The sequence below is a fragment of the Emydura macquarii genome, unplaced genomic scaffold (assembly GCF_026122565.2).
Source record: "Emydura macquarii macquarii isolate MOO-44397 ecotype Brisbane River unplaced genomic scaffold, CSIRO-AGI_Emac_v2 contig_3328, whole genome shotgun sequence".
NCBI classification, from domain to species: domain Eukaryota; kingdom Metazoa; phylum Chordata; order Testudines; family Chelidae; genus Emydura; species Emydura macquarii.
In genome coordinates, this window is record NW_027133465.1 from 8277101 (window position 1) to 8305097 (window position 27997).

Here is a 27997-nt window from a genome sequence, read left to right on the forward strand (position 1 = left end):
GGGTGTCTGGCTGGTGAATCTTGCCCACATGCTCAGGGTTTAATTGATCACCATATTTGGGGTTGGGAAGGAATTTTCCCCCAGGGCAGATTGGCAAAGGCTCTGGGGTTTTTCACCTTCCTCTGTAGCATGGGGCACAGCTCACTTACTCATGGATTCTCTGTACCTTGCAGTCTTTAAACCATGATTTGAGGACTTTAATAACTCAGTCATAGGTTAGAGGTTTATTACAGGAGTGGGTGAGTGAGGTTCTGTGGCCTGCGTTGTACAGGAGGTCGGACTAGATGCTCATATTGGTCTCTTCTGACCTTAGAGTCTGTCTATGAGTGTATCTGTCACCCTATGCAGTTTGCTGATTGACCACCTGCACAAGAGGCGTTTCCATCTGGGCCAACTGCTTTTGTTTAGAAAAAAAAGCAGATGTTCTGAGGCAGGGTGGAGATCAACGTTAAAATGCTTTACATTATATGTATCGATTGCAGATGTTACTAACAAGAAAGATGTGCACCTCTATCATTTTGATGTTGTGCTGTTTGTCTTGTCTAATTAGATTGTACATTTCTTTGGAGCACTGACTGTCTTTCCACCTATGTTAACCTAGCACAATGGGGATCTTACTACCTCTATGGCCAGCTAATGAAGGGCTCCTTTAACTCAAGTGGAAGCCTCCCAAGTGTGTGTGTGAGTTATCATGTAAAATGTATTTGTGGTCTGTAGTGCATGAATGTGTTATGTCAGCAGCAGGTTTGAAATGTCTTGGCTCCTTGGGGCCATATGTATTAACCTCAGCCCTGCAGTATTTTCAGGGGGAGTTCAACAGCCAGTCAAGTGTAACACTCTGCACTTCCACAAACAGTAATTACTTACGGTTAATTGAAGCCAATCTGAGTGAGGTAAGCATTACTGCCACTGTTTTATAAGGAAGCCGGGTCATGAAGAGTTTAGATGACTTGCTCAAAGCCATGGCGGAGTCAGGAATCCAACCCCAAGATTCCTTTCTCCCATGCACATTGCTCCAAACAGGACCATGGTCCTTTCATTTGGCTGTGATTTTGCAGCAGTGGGAGATCACAGATTCATTACAAAGCCTCCAACTACTAAAGGGCAACACAGCCATGGATATTTGAGCAGGTCTTAATTCATCCAAGAGAGAGTAGTTGTGAAATATGTATGTTACCTGATCTGTACAATCTGTAAACACAGGTGTTTTAACGCCATACAGGGCTGCTTTTGGTAGCCGTTCCAGATTACATAAACCCTAGTTTAGACAATCCTGCCGCCGTCACTTGTTTTTCACAGTCATGACTCAAAAAAGAATTTCACTGAACCACTGAAACCAGCTCTGCGGGTTGTGGGAGTGAGTAGCAGCCCAGCTCCTATTCTGGCAGGCAGGCAGCCACAAAATCTTTCATCGCTGGCTGTCAAATAATATTAATCCCTGGTGATATCTGGCAAGTGTGTTCTCAAATGAGAAAGTAGGTCACATCAAACTGTGCATGTTGCGGGTTCTTTTTTTTTTTTGCTAGCTGGGACTTGCTGGTATTTAAGGTTTTGTTGCTTTTTCTCTCGGAGGAGGAAATGCGTCTTCCTTGCCCCAGTCAGGTTCGGATCATTTATACATTGTGTGAGTGAGGTAGCACATTGGGAGTGGACACACTAATCTCTCAACTCTGGGGATGGTGCATTAAGTTACATGTGGAAATGGCTCTTGCAGACAGGTCCTCACTGGACACTAGCACACACAACAAAAGCACGCCTCAAGGGGTTAGAGCCTCATCTTCTCTCCTGTCCCCATACATCACATAGCCTAAAAATGCCATACTGAGCTGGTGGATGATTCCTTCAGTGCAGGGACTGACTGCAGAAGACAGCCATAAAGCTACCTTTGAGGGACTGCCTCACAAGCTGCGGTGTAAGGGGCATGCTGGAGGCAGGGCTGGGGGCAGGAGAGGGATGTTTGAACACAGCTATTCCAGGCGGTGCTGCAGCCCATAGGGCAGCTCCAGGAGGCTACTCTGACACAGCGTGGACTCCAGGGCTCTCTATGTACTGTTGCGGGCCCTCAGAGACCCTGGAGCAGCCCTGGATCGGGAGAGTGCAAAGATGGCTTAGAGCCATTCTAGTGTCCCCAGCCTCCTGGGCCGTGAATTCTGTGCTGTGCCTTTTACAGTCCTGTATGGAGGTGTTTCCATTCACACCACACCATTTAGACACCAAGCAGTGACAATGATACCATTATTCTCACCCATTCCCAAGCACGCACCCCACTGGTTTCATCAGACAGCCTCTGGTCTCTGTAACTCCGTTAATAGTTCACCCTACCGTTATTGGGCATGGGGATAGCCACCAATACACTGTCCATAGGTGCTCATAGGAGGGTCACTCTCATCTTTCCATAGAGAGGTGCAGCCTGTGGAAACCATAGGATCCAGCATACAGTGCTCCAGTATGGCCTGGTGGAAAGTCACTCATTTCGAGACGGACATTGCATGATGGGGCCTGTATTCCCTTCAGCCTGCACCCCTGTGTGAAAAATGAGACTGTAATCTGCTCCATCTCAGGAACATGGGCTGTGGTCCTCAGGCTCTTGGCAATATATCAGTGCAACCTTCAATTTGGGCAAAGTTTGAGTAGCCCTGATGCAAACTAGGTTCATGTTTCCATACACATATAGCAAACCGTATGCTTTCAGCCTGCAAGGGCTTTTATCTTACAGCAGGAAAAAAAAGAAGAATGAAGGAAATAAAGTTCCCAGAGGAGAGTACGGTGTATGCGGCGCCTCCGAACCAGGCAGCAGCAACTCTGGGAACAAAATGCCTGCCAGTCATGCATACAAGAAAAATGCTTAGAAATGTAATGGTGCAGGAGACAGGAAATAAAAGCACCACAGTGCCATGGTTGGAATGGAAATAATAACAAAAACATAATTGCAACCACAAAAGCTTGTACATGGGGAATACCATAAAATGTAATAATCTTGTGTTTGCTTACTGCAGCAATTCAGCCATTCCTCCAAGCAGTAAATGTGGAACCAATAACTAAACTTTACTGCTGGGATATGGGAAGAGTAAAGTTCGGTTTTATCTGAGCTGTTATCGAGGTGATTTGTGTCTTGGATGGCTGGAGTGCAACAAACTCTGCAATCTATATTAATGAGCAGCAGGGATATGATTTCTTCTTGCTGTATGACAGACAGGACTTGGTTTTAATTTTCAGAAAACAGGAGCCACTGGCAGGGACCATGGTGAATCCAAAGCAAAAAGAGACACTAAGTTGTTCTGTGGAAAGTTGGGCGAGTGACTCTTTAGTTGGCTTGTAAGGGGTATAGTTCAGTTTTGGTAGCCATGGCATTGTCTGCACTTCTCTTGTTATCATGATTACAAACACGGTAAGAGATAGTCCGTGCCCTGAAGTGCTTCAGATCTTCCAAGCTAAACCAGGTCAAGATATGTCCATGGTTGGATGAAGGCTTAAAAAAACCCACCACCACCACCTAAATGCTGCAGGAAGTGCTAGTGCTGGTTTTACTCGATGGTGTCTACTCATGCGTTTGTACAGCACCATGCACAATGGGGCCCAGCTTGTTATTACGGTGTCTGTATACTACTGTAATACAAATAATACATGTGTGGGGCTTATGAGCACCAACCCAGAACGTAAAAGGATTTGAAGCAGAGGAAACTAGGGGCAGGACACAGTGTCCCTGCTAGAAGTAAAGCTAAAAACAACCATATTCAGGAGTAGGCTCTGGCATGAAGTTTATTTGTTAAGCAAAACAGCCTCAAAAAGGGTATAAATTCAGCCCCTGCATGTGCGGGGTGGGTGTGCTGTGGCAGAAACGGAGGAGGATGCTACTTCTTGACAATGAACTCATAATGTCTTGCATTATTTTTTGATTTGATTTTTAAAGGTGGTAATTATTATGATAATTTATTTGTATGAAGTAGCATCTGGAAGACCCAGCTTAGATCAATGCCTCATTGTGCTAGGCACTGTATGCAGCCATAGTAAAAGACAATCTGTGACCTTGAGAGATTACAATGTAATTAGCCAGGCAGACAGGAGGAGAAACAAAAGTACAGCAAAGTAACCTGACTTGTCCAAAGTCAGAGCGGATTAGTGGTAGAGTGAAGAATAGCACCTGTTTCTCCTAGTTCCCAGTCCAGTGCCCTAGCTACTGAACTACACTGCCTCTCGGAATGACAGATCAACTCAGGGGCCGTGCCCATTGAATCTCTGGCCTCTGTGCTGAGACAGCCTAGAGAAGCGTCAACCATGATGGTGGCTCCTGTGACCGGGACACTTGGCTGAATTGTCCACTTAGGAACTGGATTGTCACCATCAACACAATGGGGTCCTGATCCCTGACTGGAGCTCATCGGTACTCCCATTATACAAATAAATAGTAATAATAACAATTCGTTTCTCATGAACCCCTGTGCAGCCATCAGATGGTAACAACTTTCTGTCGCTATTGACACCATTGCCCAGTCTGTCAAGCTTCTACGCATTAACCCCATTATGTGATCAGTGCATCGCTACCTCGTACATTCTGGGGGCCACGGTATTACCTGAGCTCTATTGAGCTATTTATGGCCATCCCATAATATAGGTACATTACAAGAAAATCCAATAATAAAAAGAGTCCTTTTAAGTGACGACGTGTGAGGAGAATGTAGCAAACCCTGGCTCTGACACTGCCGAAAACCAATGGGTGCCTTTGAAAAGCATCGACTATATTAAAGATTAAATAGCGAAACCTGATCTGATTAAAAGCAATAGAAGTGAGAAATGTTTTGCTGGCCTCCCCTTTCTGAAAACTCACTGTTCACTGCCAGTTTTAATGCTCCGCTTGCTTCCTCTGTAAGCGCAATTTTCAGCAATGATGTAAAGAGCAGGCATCCAAGAGGCATGGGAGAACCCAGTCCCCAAAGAAGACAAAGGCTGTGTCTACACTTAAACACTATAACAACACAACTGCATCACTGCTGCTGCACCACTGTAGCATTTCAGTGTAGACATTCCCCGAGAGGCGGTAGCTGGGTCAGTACAAGAATTTTTCCATCGACGTAACACTGTCTACACCAGGGGTTAGATCAGCTTAACTATGTTGCTCAGGGAGACCTCACTTTTTAGTGTAGATCTGACCAAAGACTGTCTTGCTACGTATCTTATCCTAACAGTATCACTGAACTATCGGGACTGATCTTTGCATTAGACTCTTACTCATTAGCATGCAAAGTCAGGGCTTTAGTGCTGAGTGAAGAAAAAAACTTTACTCACCAGAACTTTATTTTCATTCACATCAGAGTTTACAACTTCACAGCCAGCAAAACATGGAGAGATGTATTCAACTCCATCAGAACCACAAATAGGGTTATAGGCTTTATCGAGGCAGTTGCATTTGCTGTTACATTCAAAAGCGTGTTGTCCAGCGTCAGAGCTGCAGTAGAAGGAAAGATAAGACTATATTCATCTATACATTGTGGGTCTATGTAATATGCCATCTATATATAGATATCAGTAAACAAGAGCTTGCTCATTTAACACTGAAAGGGTGTATTTGCGAACTCTGCCAAACTCACAGAAAAGATAATTTCCACAGGTTAATTCTTATACCTCTGAAAACAAAACTCAAAAGTTTGGAAGTCTGGCCACGAACATTCAAAGGGTGCAGCCATTTCATTCATACCATATAATTCTCCTTCAGTCACTACCACCCCATGCAAGTGGTAATTAGTAGCTCATGAGAGTTAACGGTACTACATCATAGAATCATAGAAGATTAGGGTTGGAAGGAACCTCAGGAGGTCATCTAGTCCAATCCCCTGCTCAAAACAGGACCAACCCCAACTAAATCAAAACACATCGGGAATATGGAAACATAAAAAATTCCAATTCAGAATTAATATTTGTTTCTTTAGTATCACTATGTGTGAGCAGATTCCTTCTGCTCTAAACTATGGTCCACACGCTGAGTAGTCAAAACTTGCCCCTTTCCAGGGATTTGTTTTGCTTAATAGAAGATAAGCTTCTGCCTGCCTTTCAATATATAGAGTGGTGGCCATTATTTAAAAACTGTTCTCTCCATGTTAACATCTTGGTGAATTATCAACCAGTGTGTTAAGCATTTCCCAGTATGAATTTTTTATTCTGTATTTTTTGTGATAAAGTTAATTAAACTTGTGGGGCTTTTCATGGATAAACCTCCAAGCATGTGTATACTCACAAACAATGTGACTGTAGCAGATTGACTGTCTTAATTCACAAACACTTTCACTTTCACTTCCAGAATTATTTAGTGACCACTATTTCATTTCAGGGATTCACTTTTCCCCTCTCCCGGCTCCCAGACATCACCATGCCAATTCTGTTTGTTTGTTTGTTTAATTTCAGTCTAAACTTTGTGGCACGCACCTGGAAAGGGTCACTTTATAAATCAGCCAATGAAAACGTGCCAGAGGGCCAACCTTGTGGTCTAAACTTACTAGTGCAAGTGGTACTTTCCTCTGTAGTTAAGACCAGCAACTTTCTGCGTCGGGCAGCCGAGGAAGAGGAGGGGAAGGGCAAAGATCACACAGAGGAGCATTCCAATGACGCACATGCCGCCACATTGTTTCAGAGTCATTTGGAACTTCTTCATGATGGCTCCACCCACCACGATTCCAACCATTGCCCCAGGGATGTTCACAGAACCTTAGGACAGAAACAAGAGCACAGCGTTGAGAGCCAAATATCAGTGATAACATTGCAACATCTTCCAATCAGTACAGTGTACAGTAAATGGACTAACTGATCGATCTCAAAATGTAATTGTATATAACAATTCCCTGTTCTTATTATCTCATCTTTAGATCTCAAAGCACTTTACAAAGGAAGTAAGCATTGCTGCTCCATTTTACAGATGGAGAAACTGAGGAACAGAGAAGTGAAATCACTTGCCCAAAGCCAGTGGCAGAGCCAAGAATAGAACCCAGATTTCCTGAGGCCCTGCCCAATGCCCTGTCCAAAAGGACCACTGTCTTCTGTGGGAAGAAATGGGAAATCATCACCCGGTGGGAGAATTTCTATTAGCGGTATCTGTTCTTGGTCCTGTGCTATCTGATATGTTTATCAATGATCTGGAAGAGAACATAAACTAGCTGGGAAAGTTTGCAGGTGACACACCACTTGGTGGAATGATAAATGATGAAAAGGACATGTCAGTTTTACAAAGCCATTTGGATCACATGATAATTTGGGCTCACCTGAACAACATCCACTGAGTACAACTAAATTAAGATCATACATCGAGGAACCAATATGGGGGGTGTACTTCGGAAAGCAGTGGCTGAGAAAAGGACTTAGCAGTCATGGTGGATAACCATTGGTACACCTTATTAGGGACATGGTGAATTCCATCACCTGCAGTCTTTAAGACTGGAAGTCTTTCTAAAAGATGCACTCTATCTCAGCCAGAACTTATGAGTCTGATGCATGACAATTTGGGGTGTAAATCTATGGTGCTCTAGTGTGCAATTCACTCACTGGCTATATGGACTCTGCTACATCAGGCTAAAAGTTCTGTGTGAAACCACAGTAGATCAATGTCTACATCTGAAAGTATACCTAAGAGAGGGAGTTTGCATTGGCCTGAGTCCACAGACCGTTAAAGGTGCAGTACACAGAAACAGAGTTATAGCTTAAATAGCTAGGTGCACCATATATCTATTTAACAAAGGGGACACTGAGGCACAAACAGTTTAAATGGCTTGCCTAGAGCCACATAACTAGCTCAATGGAAGAGAAAGGAGCAGAATTCAAGAGTCCAAGTCCTGTGAGATAACCACTAAAAAGACTCCATCTGCAAAACTGTACGCTCTTCAGTCAGTTTCAGTGAACACTGAATATGCTTGTGTATACCTGTCCTCTGACCTACTTTTTAAATGAGCCCTACTCAGCTGCAGCCCTACCCACCTCACTTCTTTGGAGATCAGCCTCCATGTATTTAGTTGCTGTCATTTGAACTAGGTTTTGTTTGAGTTTTGCTGTTTCCCCATGTAAAATTCCACTGAGTTTGGGATTAGCAAAAAACGAAAACAAGAGCTTTAGTACTCCCTAGCACGTACAGTAAGAGCTGGAACTTAGAATCATAGAGTTGGAAGGGACCTCAGGAGGTGTCTAGTCCAACCCCCTGGACTAACCTCAACTAAATAATCCCAGCGAGGGTTTTGTCAAGCCACAGTTTAAAAACCTCTAAAGATGGAGATTCCACCACCTCCCTAGGTAACCCATTCCAGTGCTTCACCACCCTCCTAGTGAAAAACTTTTTCCTAATGTCCAACCTAGACCTCCCCAACTGCAACTTGAGAATGTTGCTCCTTGTTTTGTCATCTGCCACCACTGAGAACAACCTAGCTCCATACTCCCTGGAACCCCCTTTCATGTAGTTAACGGCTGCTATCAAATCCTCCCTCATTCTTCTCTTTTGTAGACTGAACAAGCCTAGTTCCTTCAGCCTCTCCTCATAAGTCTTGTGGTCCAGCCCCCTAATTATTTTTGTTGCCCTCCGCTGGACTCTCTCTAATTTCTCCACATCCTTGTTGTAGTGGGGGGCCCAAAACTGGACACAATACTCCAAATGCGGCCTCCTCAATGCCGAATAGAGGGGAATGATCACTTCCCGTGATCTGCTGGCAATGCTCTTACTAATGCTCTTACTTACTACTTCTCCAGTAGTAACAGGCAGTACTTACCTATGATCATGTTGGCAAATGATGCAGTGAGGGAGAACTGCCTCTCCAGGAATTTGCCCATGAATGTTGCTAAACCGGCAACCATGGCGGACAGATTGACTTGAGCCAAAACCACCAGCAGATAGACTGGATGGCGGAGATTTCTCAACAAAATCAGAGGAAAGACTGAAAAGAAAAGGCAAATTAGTAACAAAAACATATTAATACACAGAGCTGGCTGAAAAAGGGAATTTCCATCTCAATGCAAGTTAGCTTGCATCCCACTGGCATCATGGTATTTATAATGATATAATACCATGATAAGAGTAGTAGTAATATAAGACAGACAACTAGTGAGGAGGTGTATGAAACAGATACAGGAAATAAGTTCTAAATTTCTGTAATTCCTCTTCTGATTTTCTGGGGACATCTTAAAAAGATTCTTCTAATTATATGAGACTCAAAATAAGTGACACTGCCTTGGTTCCAGGTCAGCCAGCTACACCTACACAAAAATATTGAGCTGACTACCATGCCAATAAATCTTTAACAGCTATGGCAGAAATTGGAAGAGGGGTAAACAAGGGGCATCTCCATATCTAGTTAATAGACTTCATTAACTGATGATAAGACCTTTTCATATTTATCAACTACTGAAACATTAATTTTGAATTAATTAAGACCTTTACTACAGTTCTAAACATGCATACGCACATTAATTATAAAGGCCTGAGTTAATGCAACATCAGATTTTTTTAAATGCATGAGTCAGGATATTCAAAGGTAAAGTTCTTAAAGCCCCCCCTACTGTGTCCTCTTATACACGTGGATCGCAACAGGTTCTTTCATTATGTGAACGCACCGGGCGTAACGCAAAATAATAATACTCTGCCTTTTGAAGCAGTTTTCACCTAAGGATCTCCACGTGCTTTACAAAAGGTGTTTAAGTATCATTATCCTCGCTGCAGCTGGGGAAGCTAGCACAGGGAGGCTAAGAGCAAGGCTGTGTCATTTCCATACAACAGCCCCCTCCCTGAGCTTTCTGCTATACTCGTGTCTTATGAATATTTGATCGTGGAACTACCTTCTAGGATGATGTCGCCTCTACCCTGTGACGATGGGCACGGCCTGCTCCATGGAGTGGGGAGGCATAAGCCTGATCTTCCCCCTTTTTGAGTGGTCTGTGCCCCTGGGAAGGTAGATGGGGGGAGTAGTATGGAGCTCGGGGACTGTGACTACATCAGGCTCTTGTGCTGAGTACAGGGGAGGAAAGGCTTCTTTTATGCATTCATCACCCTGCGAACCCATGCAGGTGCCAGTCACAGTCTTGTCCATGGTTTGCCATGGTCACGCGGTGAGACAGTGAGAGAGTCAGGAAAATAACCTAGGAGTCTGGACTTCCAGGGCCCTGGTCTCACCACCAGCTCACACTACAATATGTATGGGTTGGTATTTATTACTAATGTAGCATGTTAGGTTTACCTGGTGCCTAATGAATCAAAGGAATGACCAAGGCCAGCTCATGATCTCAGCTGAATCAGTGCAAGTGCAGAACTCCACAGCCTTACTGTGAACTTACACTGTGTGAGTGAGATCAGAATGGGAGCTGGAGTCTCTTTCCCTTACAATGTAACGGCCAAAGTCTGAGGTTCTTCCTTCATTTTTACTGAATTCTTCCTCAGGTGAGCTCACGGGGCAGTGAATGGGAGTTTGCGTAGGTAAGGCCCGAGTAGAAAGAGAGAAAGTGCCTCAGGATGTGGTCCCTTGTATCATATGTATGTCACTCTGCCCCACGTTCAGTTGTGCTGTCACACAGGCTACTGGAGCCATACACAGCACATGCAAAATTTGCCTCTGCATTTCCTTTCCTTGGGCATCCCACAGGGATGCTGTTGTAATGAACACAGGAAATAGCTGTGATGTTGTAAAAGGTTTATTTCCTTGTTTACTGCTGCTGGAATTCCAGCATCCTTTTCTTTTTGATAATAAAAAATGCATTGTTGAATATAGACAAGAAACACGCGGGTGAATTCCCCAGGAACCCGTTGCTTCTCTTCAGTGCAGAGGAGAAAACAGTTTCACTTGCACAGCAAAGGCACCAGAACAAACAATCCTCGCCACCAGGGAATCAGAAAAAATGGCTAACACCCACGATGTGGAACAGTGCAATTTTCCATTCTGTTCCTGTTCTGTTCTGTTCAGTGGCATGAAAGTTGTCTTTCATGCTGAGTCGTCTTTCATAGTGAGTAGAAACCCCATGTCCCAGTCATGCTTCTACCGCCCATAAATAACAAAGCTCCTTGCTGCTCTTTGTATATCTTTGTGTCAAAAAAAATAAAATCCAGCGCTGAAGATCACTTCTGGACAAACAGTAAATGATTTTCTTACATGTGGACCCTGATTCCTTAAATGTGTTTTAGCGTAGTAGTATTTAACGTGTGGGATTAATGCCAGGGCTCAAAACAAATGACTGCTGTGAATTCGGGAAGTCTGAGCAGCTCACAAATGACAGGAACATGCTTGGCGCCTTTTCCAAAACAAGGGCAATCTGAACTAACATGCTGAGTCAGTGTGTGACTGGGATCCAAAGCTGTTTGGCTAGATAAACTAAACCATGATGCTCATCACAGAAATATCCTTCTATCCCACTGTGAAGGGAAAACAAGATGGGGTCTCTGTTTTTGCTGAGAACTGATTTTAGAAATGGCTGTAAAAAGCCTGAGATAGAAAATGTTCTTTTAGCAGTTATTTAATCTTAGAATGTTTTGAAGTAATGAAATAGTTAAGAGGTCTAGACGCTAGTAGAGATGGAATGCAGAGAAAGACCTTGTAACTTAGATAAGGAAAGTTGCAAGTATTCAGTTATAAAATTCCTAGATAACACTTTTTTTGTATGTATGACCATGGAAACTGTGACATGTAAAAACTTGTTTATACCACCCTATAAATAGGGTCAGTTTTTCGGAAGTAAGCGTCGTTCCTTACATTTGAAGGGACCACCTTCTTTACGTAAAGAATAAACTTTGACTTTGCTAAATCTGTTGTTTGGCTAATTCAGGACTATCCACTGAGCAAGAGAACTTGTAAGTAAGGACCCCTGAGTTTGGGTTCTTCCACACCCACCCCACCCTACAATCTTCTCTCTGTGTCCCTGGAGCTGGCAATAGCTGGAATAAATTTTAAGAGTGCATCAGCAAATCTTTTGATACAGTTTCCCATAGTATTCTTATCAGCAAGTTACAGAAGTATGGGTTGGATGAATGGACTATAAAATGGGTAGAGAACTAGCTAGATCATCGGGCTCAATGGGTCGTGATCAATGGCTTGATGTCTAGCTGGCAGCCAGTAACAAGCAGAGTGCCCCTGGGGTCGGTCCTGGGGCTGGTTTTGTTCAACATCTTCATTAATGATCTGAAAGATGGGGTAGATTGCACCCTCAGCAAGTTTGCAGATGACACTAAGCTAGGAGCAGTGCTAGATACACTGGAGGGCAGGCATAGGATACAGAGTGACCTAGACAAATTGGAGGATTGGAGGATTGGGCCTAGATGACCTCCTGAGGTCCCTTCCAACTCTAATCTTCTATAATTCTGTGTGCTGCCCCCAATAAGCAGATGTGATGACTATGCCGTGTTGTGACCCATCATTTGACATCATTTATCTTCATCACTGGCAATTCTTTAAATCAAGATTGGAATTTCCCCCCTAAAAGCTATGCTCTAGCTCAAATAGGAATTAATTCAGCAAAGTCTTATGGCCTGTGTTATACAGGAGAGCAGACTAGATGACCACAGTGGTCCCTTCTGACCTTAAAAACCCTCTGACTCTGCAGGCAGTAAAACTGCCCTTCACTGTGTTAGAATAGGTGTATTAAATGGCGGGGGGATTAAGTTCCAACAGACTGCCAGAGCTGATGCTATCAGATGTGGTGAAGTGCATCTGCATCTCTAGGAATCAGGGAGCCCTCATTTCTGCACTGAGTTATGTAAGTCATCCAAGCAGAGGACCACAATGGTTTACCCTTGCCATGGGCATTTGAAGTAGTAACATCTTGCAACTCTGGGGTGGTATATGCAGAGAAGTCACAGTGGTCAGCTATAGGCCAGGTATAGCTAACTCCTGGTCACTATTGGTATGTCTACACTGCAGTTAGACACCTGTGGCTGACCTGTGCCAGCTGACTAGGGCTACCTCGCAGGGTACCTAGAGCCAGGTACCTCGCAGAGTCCTAGAGCCTGGGCTTCCTCGCAGGGTCCTAGAGCCTGGGCTTCAGCCCAAGCACAAACATCTATACAGAAATTAAACAGCCCCTTAGCCCAAGCTCCGCAGGCCTGAGTCAGTTGGCATGGGCCAGCTGTGGCTTTTTAATTGACGCGTAGAGATGCCTTTAGCCTGACTAAATGAAATGTTTGCCTTAATAAAGACAAGATGTAACGGTTTCTCCTACAGCACTCGTGTAGTCTGTCCCTGCTATGATCAGTAATATCTGGCAGGTTAGAGTGCTGCTCTATCTGTCAGGGGCAGGTTGGGGCATCACTCAAAGAGGTCAGAGCGTGGGGTGGGAGCATTGTTTACCTTCATCCTATTTCCTGGTTTTCCGAGGTTTCAGTGTAGGAGAACTCGACACTCTGGAAGGGCACAGATTAGGGCTGGCTAGTTTAACTCTGCCTTAATGAAGGGCTGGCAATGAATTCCCCTGGTTTTTTAGAAAGTGGCGAGGTGGGCATGATTAAGGGGCACTTGTGGGTATCCCAAAGGTACTTTCTGGGCACACCTCTTCACCATTCAGCTACCAGCTCCTACCTCCTCCTGGCCACTCTATGCCCCTGGTAGACTTGGAGGGGCCATGGGAAGGAGGGATGGTACTAGAGTTGTGAGGAGTGCAGGTACCAGCTGTAGGCAGAAAAAGGGAAGAGATCCGAGCGCCAGAGTCCCTACCTCTCAGCTGGGCCTAATGCATGGGCCACCCATCTGCAGGATGTGAGGCTGGCATGAAGAGACCCATTCATCACACTGGGGTCGTCCCAACTGAATGAAAACACCCCATGGTGAGGAATGAAGCCTGAAGTGCTATGTCTGAGAGCTGTGAAATGCTCTGTTCCTCTTAATGGATGGTCACATCGCCCCTTCCTTGGTCTCAGTGCCCAGGTGCCTGTGCCATGCACTGAGTGTACCTGTTCTCAGCTCCCTTCCCCAGTTTCAGCACTGTCTGCCTGGTGCATGCACGAAGCATCCCTGTTACTAAGTGCCAGGCACAGATAGTTTGTGCTGCTCTGCAGCAGTTTAATGAGCCTCTTCTCCTGTCAGAGGAATGCTTCATCCTGGCTGGGATGCTCGGGCTGACCTCTCTGTCATTTTCAATGTGGCAGCTAATACTTCCCATATCAGCGCATCCCTTTACCCCATACCAGGCTTTCCCTCCTGGGCACCATCACACTGTCCAGGGACAGAGGCCGAACATATCCCTCCAAGAGCGGTCAATGGAATTGTGACACTGGGCCAGAAAGGGTTAAGATTTAACAGGCTGGAATGACACAAACTCAACCTTTAGAAGATACAACCGGTCATTAGAGCCATTCACTTGTAAATAGCTAACAGCCATGTCGTATAGGCTAGAGCACTGAAATGCAAGTGTATATTGTTAGGTCTCTATTTGTCTGTGCTTATGTATATCTTGATAGATACTGTTTTTTTCCTGTCTATTACTGTGTTCTATTGATTCAGAGAGCAAAAGAGGATATTAACATTCAGATGAAGATTTGGTGTAATACTATCATTGTTTTCATTTCTCTTTGACGTATAGTAATCTACTTTTAAATGAATATTACCTTTTTGCTAATATAGCTAATTAACAGCGTATGCCTAGAAAATAGAGAGGTTATGTCAAAGATACAAGTATTGCCTATTCTTGATGGAAGGATTACCTGCTGTGATGTCTGCCGTGAAGTGACTGTCATAGCCTGCTAAAAGTCTGTAAAAGAAGCCTCAGACCCAGTCCTGTGTATTTTAGGACTGCTTAAACCTGTGAAAGGTGATGTTTGGGTTGCAAATCTAAGGTCCCAGCACCAAATCTGGATTTACCCTGCTAATTTTCATGGAACAGACTCTGTACATGGACTATTTGAACTATAACCTGTGAAATTGATCCTGAAAGAACTTTGGCAACTCATCTTAACATCTATACTATGAAACTGATTTGTGGACATTATTCTCATCTGTATGTGCAATGATCTTTTAACTAATATTCTCTCTTTCCTTTTTAAAAAAATGAATATTAGTTTATTAAGTTAATAACTAGTTAATAAGTATTGGCTATAAGCGGGTATTTGGGAAGATCTGAAATATATAATGACCTGGCTGGTAACGTGCCTGATCCCTTGGGATTAGTAGAACTTTTTTACATATGACGGACAAAGATTTTCAGTGATCTCCATCATATTTGACTTGGCTGTCTGGGTGGAAGTCCAGGGGTTGGATGACTTTAAAGGAACTGTGATTTTGGCTTCTGGATAACCTTTAAGGTGATCAGAAGCCATTTGTTGCTGGCTTGGTGAATCTAATTTTTAGAAATAGCCACTAGTATTTGGGGGTTTGCCTGCTCTATTCTTTGCAGTTTACCCTAAATTGCGCAATCTCAGCATGGCTCCCCTATAGGCCAACGTCACAAGAATCATAGAAGGTAGAGATGGAAATGACCCGTTAGAAGCTAAATCCTGCTTCCTTGAGTCATACATGCAGTTCCAATTACTGTAATGGGAGTATGAATGTGAAAGAATCTAGCCCAGTGTCATCCAGTGTTATCTGTGCAAAGACTGCTCCCTGTAGAACCCTGGCTTTCCTAATCTGGAGTAATTCCAGTGTTGGAGCATTGCTAACTTCACTTGGGTAACTGACCTCATTGTTTGAAAATGTGTCCTGTGCCTTGCCTGAATTTTTCCACTGGCACTATTTCATCTTGTTATTCATTTAACTGCTTTAGACACAGTTCTTCCCATCTGCAAAATTTACTCCTCAGATGCTTGTAAACAGTTATCTTCCCTCATTGGGCCTGACCCTGGAAGACTAAGAGCACCTACAACTACCAGTGACTTCCAGAGGAGTTGAGAGAGCTCAGTACTTTGCAGGATTGAGGTCTGGAGGAGGGTAAGTAAGAGTCTTCTGCTCTAACTGAAGTCAATGACAAAAATCCCATTGACTTCAATTGTGCAAGATCAGCGTCAAATTCTGCTCTCACATGTACCATGTAACCTCACTGAAATCAACCGAGTTGAACAGGGGTAGTTGATAGCACAATTTGTCTTTTAATGGTCATTTTGTAGCTTTTAAAAATGTAATGAGCTACCCAACAGCCCATCTGGGCATTTCTTTCCGCTCCAGATGAACTGAGCAATTCAAGGCCCAATTCAGGAAAGCACGTAAGCACTTCAAGCATGCACTTAAGTGTTTTGCTGATTAGGGAATGGTCTTAAACGTGTACTTAAATTCTTTTCTGAATTGCAACATAAACTTTCCTGCCACATGGAACTTTCCCCAAGCCTGGCTCAGCTCCAAGTAGGTTTTTTCCAGGCCATGAGTTTTAAAAGAAAGCTGTTCCTGTTTTGTTCAGTCCAGTAGTGTGAAAGCTAACACAGGACAGAGCGCTTTCCTCCAGGAATACATCATGAAAGATATTTTTCTTTCCAAAAGAAACATTTCTAATTACAATTGGCATCTGTGAGCTCAGTCCGGGAAACGGCCATCGCTCAGCCCTGTCATCGTGGGACCCCAGTGTAAAAGCCTGTAAGCCCATTTTGAAAGTGCTTTAATATTAATAATGAGCCAAATCTAGAGTGAACTCACTGAAGCCGATGGGTGTTTTACCTGAATAAAGGCTCAGTAAACACTGAGTAAGGAAGACCTCCAGATCTGGCCCCCTAATAATACATAACACTTACACCTATAACAATGGATCTTCAAAATATTTATAGAGTGCAGATTTAGTTTACAGAGTGCAATCACTAAGGAGTGAGAGGAATTATTTATTGTGGTACCTGGGGATCTAACTATGAGCAGTGGGATTAAATTAAAAAATGGGAAATTTTGGTTGAGTATCAGGAAAATCTTCTTGTGTTAAATCCTGATGCTGCCACCCCTCATACTGACACTTAGATTGGCAACATTCCCATGTAAATGCTAGTTAGGACTGGGGCCATTTTGTGCTAGGTGATAACGACGATGCACTAGATAATTCAATATAAGGAACAATCTTGTAATGGCTCCAGGAAGATGGACTAGATGGCATAATAGTTCTTTCCCATCGCTAATTCCTATAATTCTCCAAGTTCCATGTTCCCAGCCCTGTATTCAGATCACTTGCCCACATATGTGCCATTCATATTGGTTTTATAGAGAGAAGACATACTATTGGTTTTATAGAGAGAAGATATCAATATTGAAAGAGTAAACACTTCATTTAAAGATTCAATTTTTTTTTTAATAATAGTTAAACCATGGAAAACTGATTTAATGTCTTCTCTTCCAATAGGCTGTTACATGTCCACTGTCATGAATGATAACCCTCTTGCCAAGAAGGCCAACTGCAGCATTAACGCTCAGAAATGTGGGTTGTAATTAGAAACACTAAAGAGCTACATTTCAGATTTTCTGTAGGCCAGTGAGTACTCCTTACCCTATGAACTTTTAGAGAGTTAAGAGGAGCAAAATAGAGCAATTTTCCTTTAAGAAACTACTGATCCTTCCATATTTCTGCATTAAAAAGACAAAACAGGAACATAGAGTAAAACTGGAATTTTTTTCCCTTCATTTCTCCATCAAATACATTTCACTCTGCCTCTGTTTTATCAACAGGAAGTGTAGAATTTTAATGATTATTCAGACTGGAGGCTCCCCAGATATTGCGTTTTTATAAGCTGCTGTGCACAAAAGTCAATAAAGCAATAAAGTTTAGCATCAGAAAGAATGAACAAAATAAATAAGGCAAATAAAACAAACTGTGGGCAAAATTCTAATCTCAGTTACACAGGAGTAATCTGGTGATGAGCCCATTGACTTCACTGGAGTGACTCCAGATTTATATCTAAAACCAAATTCTGGTTCCATTGAAGTCAACAGGAGTTTTGACATATAATGTGATTAATGTGATTGACCAATGTAAAGTGGTACTGGATATCAAAATTTTCTCTCTATATATACTGTACCCATGCATACCCACGTCTACCTACTTATAGTCTGCCTACTTATATCCCATTAGACGTCGAACCTAGAGAGATATCAATTGCTACTAGTTATTCTGTACTGGAACAAAAGAACAGTATTGGATGAAGAACAGTGGGCAAACAACGCAGATATCTGTTGAACCTAGACAAAAGGCACTTATTTAGCCATGATCTAGGAATATCAAATAGTTTAACATCATAGTGGAGTAAAAGCTTTGTAACTGAATGCTGCTGCGAGGGCTTCTTTTAGAAATCAATGTTAAATGCTAACAGTGAGCAGACTATTTGTGTCTCTAGTGTATATACCAATAATGCAATACAAAACCGACTGCCGGCATCGCAACTCTGTAATGCCACATTCAGTACAGTCTTTTAAGTGTTATTACTTTTTAGTTATGTAGCACTAGCCACTTTACAGTCAGATCTGTACCTGGAAGACCTTACAATATCTTAGAGCCTCAGCTCATGCTAGAGAGAATGTGGCGACTTAACAGAGAATTGGAAACAAACATAAATTGCAGAAATAGCCAGATGTAAAATTTCAGTAGAAATACGCAGGGGATGAAAAACACTGAAGACTTCCCCTGGCTGTTTGTTGTAACCACGGGTTAGCCCTCATTTTATATTTAGATTATAAACTCTCTGGTGCAGAGACCATGTTGTTGTTATGTATACATACAGTGCCTAGCATGGTGGGCCCCTGATATCTGGTTGGAGTCCTTTGGTGCTACCACAATACAGACAGTAACACAATGTGTGTAACTTTCAATTGTGCGTGAGAATTTACAGGATTGGGCTTTTAGATTGTAAATTCTCTGGAGACAGGGAATGTGGCTTCCTGTGTCTTCGTACAGTACCCAGCACCATGAGGCCCTGATCTTGATTGGTGCCAATGGTCATTGCTACAGCAATAATAATAAATAAACCTGACTCCAGTCCCATGCTCCATGTCTGCTGCTCTCAAAACTCCAGGTGAAGAAAAGGTGAATCTGTTCCCCCCTTTATCAAGCAGAGGAAATTATTTTTACATTTAAAGTCTGTTTGCAGCTGAACGGAAAAGAGATCCTGAGAGCTGTGAATGTATTCCCTGGCAATGGCTTCCATAACAAATTTGCTGGTGTGTCATTTGCAACAAGATATTCCTAAATGATAATGCAACAAGGGCAATAGGTGATCAAAAAACCCCAGGTTGCTTGTTTCATTTAGAATAGAGCTAACAACTGAATGTTGTAACTAGACGAAGAGACTCCAGCTTGCTCTCCCTTGGCTGTGTCAACTCTGCATTGGGGGTAATAATAATCAGGGTTTCCAGCAAAATAAAGTGAAGACATTTAGGAAACCCAGAGGAAGCAGATATAAGGCCAATATTGGTGAGTCCCTTTTCTTAAATGAGAGTCACATTTGGGACTATTTCCTTCAAAAAACCCCTTGGAATACACTCCAAGAATTAAACCAGCTGATTTACCCCAGCCCAGACAAACCTTAGCTGTACTTATAAGAGCACCATAGTACATTAGCTAAGCCTGACTTTTAGACAAGACAGCTGTGACAGATCAAGATAATATGGCACTGACATTTTATACAGCAGAATTTAAACCCTAGAAATCCCATTTTCAAGCAGAGTCCACTTTACTTATTTCACTGGGCGGGGCAGATTATTCCCAGCCTACATGCTTTCATGGTCCTTCAGACACAGGCCCCTTTAAGAATTTTAGGCAGGAAGGGAGATAACCCCTTTGGTGTCTTTGCTCTAGCAAAGGCCCAGAGACAAAGACGTGGAGAAAGTTGAGTACTTTTGAGCAACAGCAATAGTGTGGCAGGAATCAGCTCCCTGCCAGAGACGAACTCCTGTGAGCTTCTTCCGCTCCTTCTGGGCCCTGTGCCAGGACACAGCTCCTGCAGAGTCCTCCAGCCCCTGTGCTGAGATAGGGTTCCAGATGGCTCCCCCCACACTCCTTGGGGCCCTGCACCAGGCGGTAGATTTAAGGCTTGGGTCCCCATTTCCTGGTTTGCATGTAGTCCTGCCTGCTGTCAGCGCAGGGTAAGACTGTTCCAAAGTGCTGAACTAACAGCAGAAATAGGGCATTTGGGTTAACACCGGGGAGGAGCGGGGTGCTTTGTTTGATATGATAGTAAACGTTCTGCACTAGCAGATCCATGAGAGCCGCAGATCAAACTTTAACACACTGTATCCTGCCTCTGCGCTAAAGGTGCATTTTTACAGCCCATCTCGGAGTTAGGCTGCGTACACAGAGCAAGTTATAATCTCATCTCAGACTTTTTTATCACCAGTGGTTTATATTAGCAGCAAGCCAGGAAGTCAATATATGCTTGTGTAAGCAGCAAAGACTTTCTCCGGAGACTTTCCAAGGAAGGGGGAAACACAACTTACGTTTTATGAACTTGGTTAAGGAGAGGCTTTGCATTAATTCTGATTTGGATTTAAGCTCGTTCAGTAGGTCTTTGCTAGCCTTAATTTCATTCTTGCTCCCTTTCACCACCTGAGAAAAGGCAAGAGAGACTGTCAGTTTTGGACACGCTTCCAGCTGTTCTACTGAACTTGCTGACTCCCACCTCAGCTGCATGACAACTGAGTTATTTAAAGAAATGAAAACACATTCATTTTGATTTATGGCCCAGCATTCTACCCACGCAGGGATAAAGAGAATGGCCTGTGTTTCACTCGAGAAGAATCTCAAGGCCTTTTACAAATTAAATAAAACCACTGAAAGGCAGCCACTTCTGGGATGGTGTGTGGCGGCTGTTTAACAGTAATATATACAAATGCTGTGGCAGGAAGTGAAGAATTCTGTATCTAATCGAAACTGCAAAAGAAATATAGGAAGGTAAAATGCAATTCTCTAGGTTTGAACTTGACCAGGATACCAAGAAAAAGTCCCTATCTAAGTGAAAAATGCCAGGAGGTACTAAATGACTACAGAGGCTCAGGATATCTTGGTTTTACATCCCACAACACCTCAACAATCATTACACCATGCTCGCGGGAGCACTGGTTCATTCCTGGCTTAAAGGGAAGCGTGCTACATCACGAACACCCTTTCCTGTTTAGTTTATAAGAGCTCAGAAGATAAAGGCTCAGATGCCATGGCTGCAGGCCACCAGGTGCTGAGAGGGGTTAAGCAGATGTTTTCAGTAAAGGGATAATAACCAGATTTCCCTTCCCCACTTCCATTGGTCAAACTGTAATGAATAGCACCTCATAAACAACAAATTGGGCATTATCTAGGTACAGTACAGCACAAGCCAGGCCAGGCTTCTATTAATATAGAAATCCAGGAAAATTAGCCCTAGAGGTGCCCAGCAGAAATGGGGCTTATTCACCAGGAGCTGTATTGCACCCATGGATGCAAGCGAGGCTGGGAGTGGGGCTGAAGTCAAGGGGAGCTGCATGCCGACACCAGGGCAGAATTCCACCCCCAAGCAAATTCACAGTACTTCTCATCATCCCGTTAACAAACGCCTCCCAACACTTGAAGTACAATGAATGTCTAGTATTTCTCTGTGTGTGTACAGGAATGTACTGTTACTTAATGTATTCACTGCAGTAACAGACAAGGCCTAGAAAAGGACAATGACAATGATTAGAAGCATTACAAGGAGACAGTCGAGGACGCAGTGGGTGGGTGAGGTTCTGTGGCCTGCGTTGTGCAGCAGGTCAGACTAGATGGTCATATTGGTCTCTTCTGACCTTAGAGTCTATGAGTCTATGAGATTCTCAAATCCAAGGCCAACCTTTTCAAAACTAGGGGGCCTAAATTTAGGTTCCAAAACCATATTTAGGGCCAGATCCTGCAGCTGGATTTGTCCAGACCACTCTGCACCCAAGTAGCAGCAGCAGATTCTCATGGCTATAATGTAGCCACGGTGGCACCCTGAATGGACTTCCACCTTGGACAATCCCTTGCAAGTCTCCTTCCTTTACCAAGGGTCAGTATGTGAGGATTTAGGCTTCTTAAATCCCTCAGTATTGCATCTTCCAACTTCATCTGTGGTTGGACGCTTGCTTGATGTCCTTCAATCTCAGCTCTATGAACCTGTAGAAGACGACTTCTGCTTGTCGGACATGACCCCACCATTGCAGTCGTCTTGTTCCCAACCAGTGCAAGACTGTAACTTACTGCGCTCGTCTAAGTATCTCCTTGTTTGTGACAAAATCAAACCAACACATATTAAGGATACACTGTAACTTTTGAAGCTGAAAACTGTTTCATTTCCTCTCCTCAGCTGTTTCTAATGGCCACATTTCTGCCCCATATAACAGGATTGTCATCACTACTAAATTGAATACTTGAATCTTAGTTGTCAGACAGACATCCTGCTGCCCAGAGGCCTTTGAAGACAGTGAAATGCCATTGACGCAAGACCAATCCGACCTGTGGCTTCCTTGGTTATAGAACCTCCTGCTATCAGCCAACTCCCCATATAGATAAAACCATTCATGCATTCAATGTCATTGTCATCTATATTCAGTGTCAGCAGATTGTTCATTTCCACTTTATAGGAGATATGAAAAGCTTCAGTTTTACCACCATTGATCTTAAGTCCAATAGATTCTGCGCTTCTTCACAGCTCTTCCAGCATTAGCTGCAGTTGATTAGAAGTCTCTCCAAGCAAGTCAATATCATCCGCATACTCAAGTTCCTCTGAAGATGAATCTTTACAATTTATACTTCCGACTTTGATCTCAATCAGCTTTGTCATCAGATAGTCTATCAGAACGTTAAATATCGTATTCCCTGCACAATGCTGATTCTACTGAAAACCAGTTTGTAATGCAACTGTGGACCCTCACGCAGCTAAATGTACCATGACACAGTTCCTCCACTTGACACATTAAAGAAGTCCTCAGGCTCCCCATACTGGCATAGCAGTATCCACAGTGCTGATCAATGATCCAAGTCAAAAACAGCTGCAAAGCCTGTAAATGCCATGTTAACTGTCTTTTGCTGCTCTCGTCTTTTTTCAATAACTTTCCGCAGAGCATATATAGTATGGATTGTAGATAGACTTGCACAGAAACCACAACTGGCTCCATCCATGGTTCTTCCCATCAGTGCTTCTTGGTTATAGCCCTATCCACTGTGATTCCCATCCCGCACCCCAAGTCCTCTTGCTCGGGGGATGTTTCCGTTCACAAATGGCATTGCCAGTCTGACACACTGCCACCTCCCAGCCAGCGAGCTACAGGTGGTATGTCGCCGGTGATGATATCTGAAGAGCCAGGCTATGAGTTCAGCTCCTCAACCTGCTTTAGAGGCAAACCCTGGCCCCCTCCCTGCTTTCTATATGGACACTTATTCCTGAATCTGTCCCTTGAGCTGGTGTAACAGGGATCAGAATGTAGCCATATCAAGTGCTCTGACAATTAGGCGTGGGTGCAGGAAACAGAATGACCTGGTAGTCAGATTCAAATGTGGTCAACTTTTGCAAAAAGTCCTCTGGGATCTTTAATGAGCACAAGCAGTACCCCTTCCACAGCACAGCACCCCCTAGCACCACACTGGAGCAGAGGTTGAGTATTCGGCAGTATATGACCCTTGTGGTCTCTTCTACTAATATGGTTCTATGTTTCTATGGTTCTGTGATGCTGTGATTTACTGAGAAGGAGGGATCACCATCTACTGACCCACCAGCACCACTTCCTGAGTAGATACTACTCAATTGGGTGTTGTAGGTGTACTGGGACTTTGGGACCTTCCTTAGGGCCCCTGCAGACATGGTGCACTCAGCTCAGATTTATGCCTCTCAGGAGAGACCCACATAGCCAAACAGTGATGTGAGGACTTGGGGTCAAATCCCAGCAGGTGTTGGGACCAGGTTTTCTGATTCTCATTTGGGGGTGCCTCCCTGAGCTGACAATAGTTGGGGGGAAGCCCCAGGCTTCCTACGTCCGCTTGAGTTAATGAGGTGGGCTAGGTTCAGAGGCTTGAAAGAGGCTGTTCTCCTTTTCACAGAGGAAACCGATGAAAGTTGTCTGCTAGCAGGATAGGGCTCTGGAGGGGAAAAAAGTGTCCTTACGTGCATCTCTGTGGCATCTTCACTTGCAGGGCGAGCACGCACAGGCTTTGCCAATCTAGTTTTATTTTGGATGCACCAGAAAAAACAACGTCTAAATAACCCTGAAATGCAAGAGAAGGATTTTCTCTGCTTAACCCCGGGGTCCTGCTAAGCTGTGCAGAAAGTAGCCCTCGGGACCTAGTGAAAAACATGGTGACAGACATATTAAATATATAAGGGATAAAAATCCAGCAGTCCTCCAAAAATCAATTCAGAATTAATTTCCTCAGTTAATGAGCAGGTTATGCTCCCAACAAACAGCTCATTATATCTCCTCCAGCAAATGCTGCTTTCGCTAACCATTTTTTTTTGGTGTGTGTGTGTGTGTGTATATATGTGTGTGTGCCTTATTAAAACAACCAAACAACAAGGAACTCGTTTATATTAGACTGGATGAATATTTTTAGCAATTGGTTGCTTCTGTTTTTAAAACTTTGTGTGGAAAAGCTGAACACAGACACAAACCCATCCCTATGGCCTTCCTGGGCCATGACCACTCAGACATTAGTGCCACAAACACACCCTGTTAATTTGGCTTCCAGGTGTTCCTCAACTAATACAGTGTATTTCTAACACCTTCTGCAAGTGCTTAACAAGCATTAAAGAAAGAAGCCTCACAACATCCAAACCCCATGGGGTAGGCCCGTGTTGTTATTCCCATTTTGTATATGGGGAAACTGAGGCACACAGGTTGAGTGACTTTCCCAAGGTCTGATAGGTAGCCTGTTACAAAGCTGGGAACAGAACCCAGCTTTTCTGATTGCTGGTCATGTACTCTGAACACAAGCCAACCGTGCTGGCAAGCTCAATTTAGATGTGGTTTTAGATTAGCCTTCAAGAATTCTGCCTCAGTGTTTTCCTTTAAGCTGTTGATGTTTATTGGAAGTATCAAATATAGGGAATATAAAGGGTTACGTAACTGTTAAGGAGCCGTAAAGGATCCTTGTTCCATATGTCAATCTGGCTCAAGCTAAAAATTAAAGATGTTATTCTTCACTTCACGTCCTGAACACTACTGCAAAATAATGGTGCTGGGGCAGAACAGAGGCTACATGTCTCCTCCAGAGTGATCCCCATTCTGTACTCAGGAAAGGTCCTTAGGATCCCTCAGAATGGAAGAGGACACATCAGGGGGAGGTTGTGATTTACTCAGACTCTGATCTGCTGGATACCTTTGACTCCTGTCGCTGTCTGTGGTGGTCCTGAATTTGTCTTGCTGACGCAAGGAGTTGTGGGGGCTCCAACATTGCAATGTGAGAGCAGACTGCTGCACCGGTGCAGAGCCCCATAGACTTTAGTGGGGAGCCATAGGGGCTCAGTAGCCCACCCATTAATTATATATCACAGGGCTAGGGTCTTAGTCAGTTTTGAAAATCCCGATTTCTTTCCATATGAAAGTAAATAAAATAAAATGAAATAAACCTCCCAGAGGTTGCCATGTGCTAATCTTTGCCTGATCAGACACCCAAATATGGGAATAATCAGAATAATTAATAGTGCTAACATTCAGAAACAAGAACCAGTTTTACACAGGTGCTGGACACTGCCGCTGGACTGGGAGCTCCTCTGGAAATCAGGCTTGAAAGCTTTAGGGCAAGTGTCTCTTCTTTAATCCATACTGCAGAGCTTTGCTACATCTTCCGTCTAATCTATCAATCAAGTGCTCAGTCGCTTGTGTTACTTCTATTGATGCTACCTCCACTGCGACACTGGAAGGGAGCCGTACTGTGAAGTTTCTAATGCCAGCTTGTACGTGTAACAGAGATTGAATGCCACATGAGGAGACGGGGCACTGCCTGGAAAAAGTGTGAGGATGATGGAATGCTGCACGCAGAGACAGGTGGCTGTGAGATGCAAGTGAGACAAAGGGAAGTCGCCGGGCATGGCTGATGGACTGCCGCATGGCAAAAGGGGAAATGTCACAATCCTGAGCCAAGAGAGGCAAAGGAATCTCCTCAAAGGGTAACATGCTTTACATGCGCTTGACTTTGGTGACCAAAAGTGTGTGTGTGTGTGTGTGGAGGAAGAGGGCATTTGTTGAATTTCTGATGTGAATTTAGTGTTGAAGGAGGGTTTAGGATTGACGTCCCTGGCGGTTCTATTTATCCACAGAACACAAACACCAGCTCAGTCCCAGTGTGAGCTTCCTACCTCCTGTACTGCTGCACTAGCCAGCAAAGTGCAGTGACTTCCAGGACCACCTTAGAGGGTGGAGGGAGGTCAGCCTTTGTTCTATTTAGTTCTGTTTAGTCTTGGCTTGTCTGTCAAGACTTGTCCACACAGGGGCCAATTAGAACCAAAGAGTTTGTGATGGTGGACACCTGTCCCCTGAGAGCGGGGTGGAGAATCTGCAAATTCATTTCCGGTAGGCCACCGAAAAGCCATTGGAGTCATGCTTTTTGGTCAGTCGGGACCAGGATGGATCTGAATTCACAATCTAGACTTCAGATCCTCGGGCTATTAAACACCCTCAAAATCACGTGTCTTGTTTTATTAATTAGCATAGCTGACAACAGAGGATTTCATTTGCAGGTATTTGCCTTTATTTCTGCTCTAGCTCACAAAAGATTAACCTGCTTCTTTCATCTTTCTGGTAGATAACACAGAGGAATTGAGATTTCAGGTCCATCTATTACTAGCAGAATGAAAAGAGCTGCGGATACTGACCATGCAGACATCATGCAACTTGCTGCTATGGCACCTGTCTCTGAGTACTACACCAGTCTCAGTTTGGTTGATTACAGAGTGCTTGGGGAAAGAACTGGACAACTTAGAAGACAACTGATCAGCAGAAGTACATTTGAAAGGCATTTTCAAACACCATGAGGATAACAGCTTACATTTAGACCACATCCCTTTAGTCAGAAGGGTCTCACAGCGCTATTCAGACTACAAATTATGAACCTATGTATAATATGACCCATCACTGAAGTGCAGTCACTTGTGAGATAGAGCAATGGTTGCTCATGCAAGTATTCTCATGGACTTCCAAAGGGCCACTTAAATTAGCACAGGATGAAGGATTACCCCTTCAACAGGAAGTGAAAAATCTCTTCACCAATTGAAACGAAATGGGTAGTTTTAAGTCGCAAAATATGCTAATCCATAGTAGTCTTCAGGGAAGTATTTGCGAAAAGTACCATGGGTCACATTGTCAGGGACAGCTGTGCAGTCATGTTACTTAACACACTACTGGAGAGCACTTAGACACTACAGTGATGAGCGCGGTATAAGAACCCATATAGCAACAGCACCTTTATAACAGATACCTCGAAGTACATTGATATTTTATATCTTGTCTGACTTCAGCATCACCCCCGCCCCCGCCCAGTTCTCATGAAACCCATCATCCCTTCCCCCACCCTCATTTAGAGTGAACCCACCCACTCTGGGAGCTCAGAGAACCTACGTGTTTAAATCGGTTGAACAGTTTGTGCAGCTGACTTTGCCTGTTTCCATTCCCGTTCTTACCTCTTTAGGCATTTCTTTGGGGAAGAAGAAATAAGGGATGGCAGATAAGGCCATGAGAGTGGCTGCAACCAGGAAGCCGAGCCACCAGGCTCCAACCCATCGAGGATCTTTGTTAGTGAGCTGAATTTCCTCTGAAATACAAGCAAATAAATACAAAATAGAAACAGAGATTCTGGGAAGAACTGAGGGTTACCACTGCCCCTCCACCCCTACTCTGTGACTGCAGGGAATGGGCTCTCTTGGATGTGTCCATCGGACCCTAATGAATGAATTTTGCTCGGTGCTCCAGAGCAGTGGCTCCCAAACTAGGGGCTGTGGATCACTGCAGGTCCACAAAGCATTTGCTGGTGGCCTATGGAGAGCTAACTTGTCACATAGTGCTGGATCTCTTCCTTCTTTCCATCTGCTAAATAGCATTAAAGGCAGCTAGAAAGCCACTAAATATTTTCCAAGTATTGAACTGACATGTAAGCAATTGCTATACAAGGATGTTTGATGCTTGTAAATGGGAAAGGAGGT

The 27997-nt window shown here is 43.7% G+C and overlaps 1 protein-coding gene across 4 annotated transcripts in view; it reads right to left on the reverse strand.

The window, feature by feature from the left end:
• Positions 1 to 27997, reverse strand: part of SLCO2B1 (solute carrier organic anion transporter family member 2B1) — an 86845-nt gene that overhangs the window by 11764 nt on the left and 47084 nt on the right. For all 4 annotated transcript variants that reach the window (XM_067533264.1, XM_067533265.1, XM_067533267.1 and 1 more), the window contains exons 7-11: positions 27479 to 27609; positions 20322 to 20430; positions 8736 to 8900; positions 6489 to 6696; positions 5284 to 5443 (exon numbers count right to left, since the gene is read on the reverse strand). In XM_067533264.1, coding sequence (XP_067389365.1) covers positions 5284 to 5443; positions 6489 to 6696; positions 8736 to 8900; positions 20322 to 20430; positions 27479 to 27609 — 773 coding nt within the window. The remainder of the gene's footprint in view (positions 1 to 5283; positions 5444 to 6488; positions 6697 to 8735; positions 8901 to 20321; positions 20431 to 27478; positions 27610 to 27997) is intronic.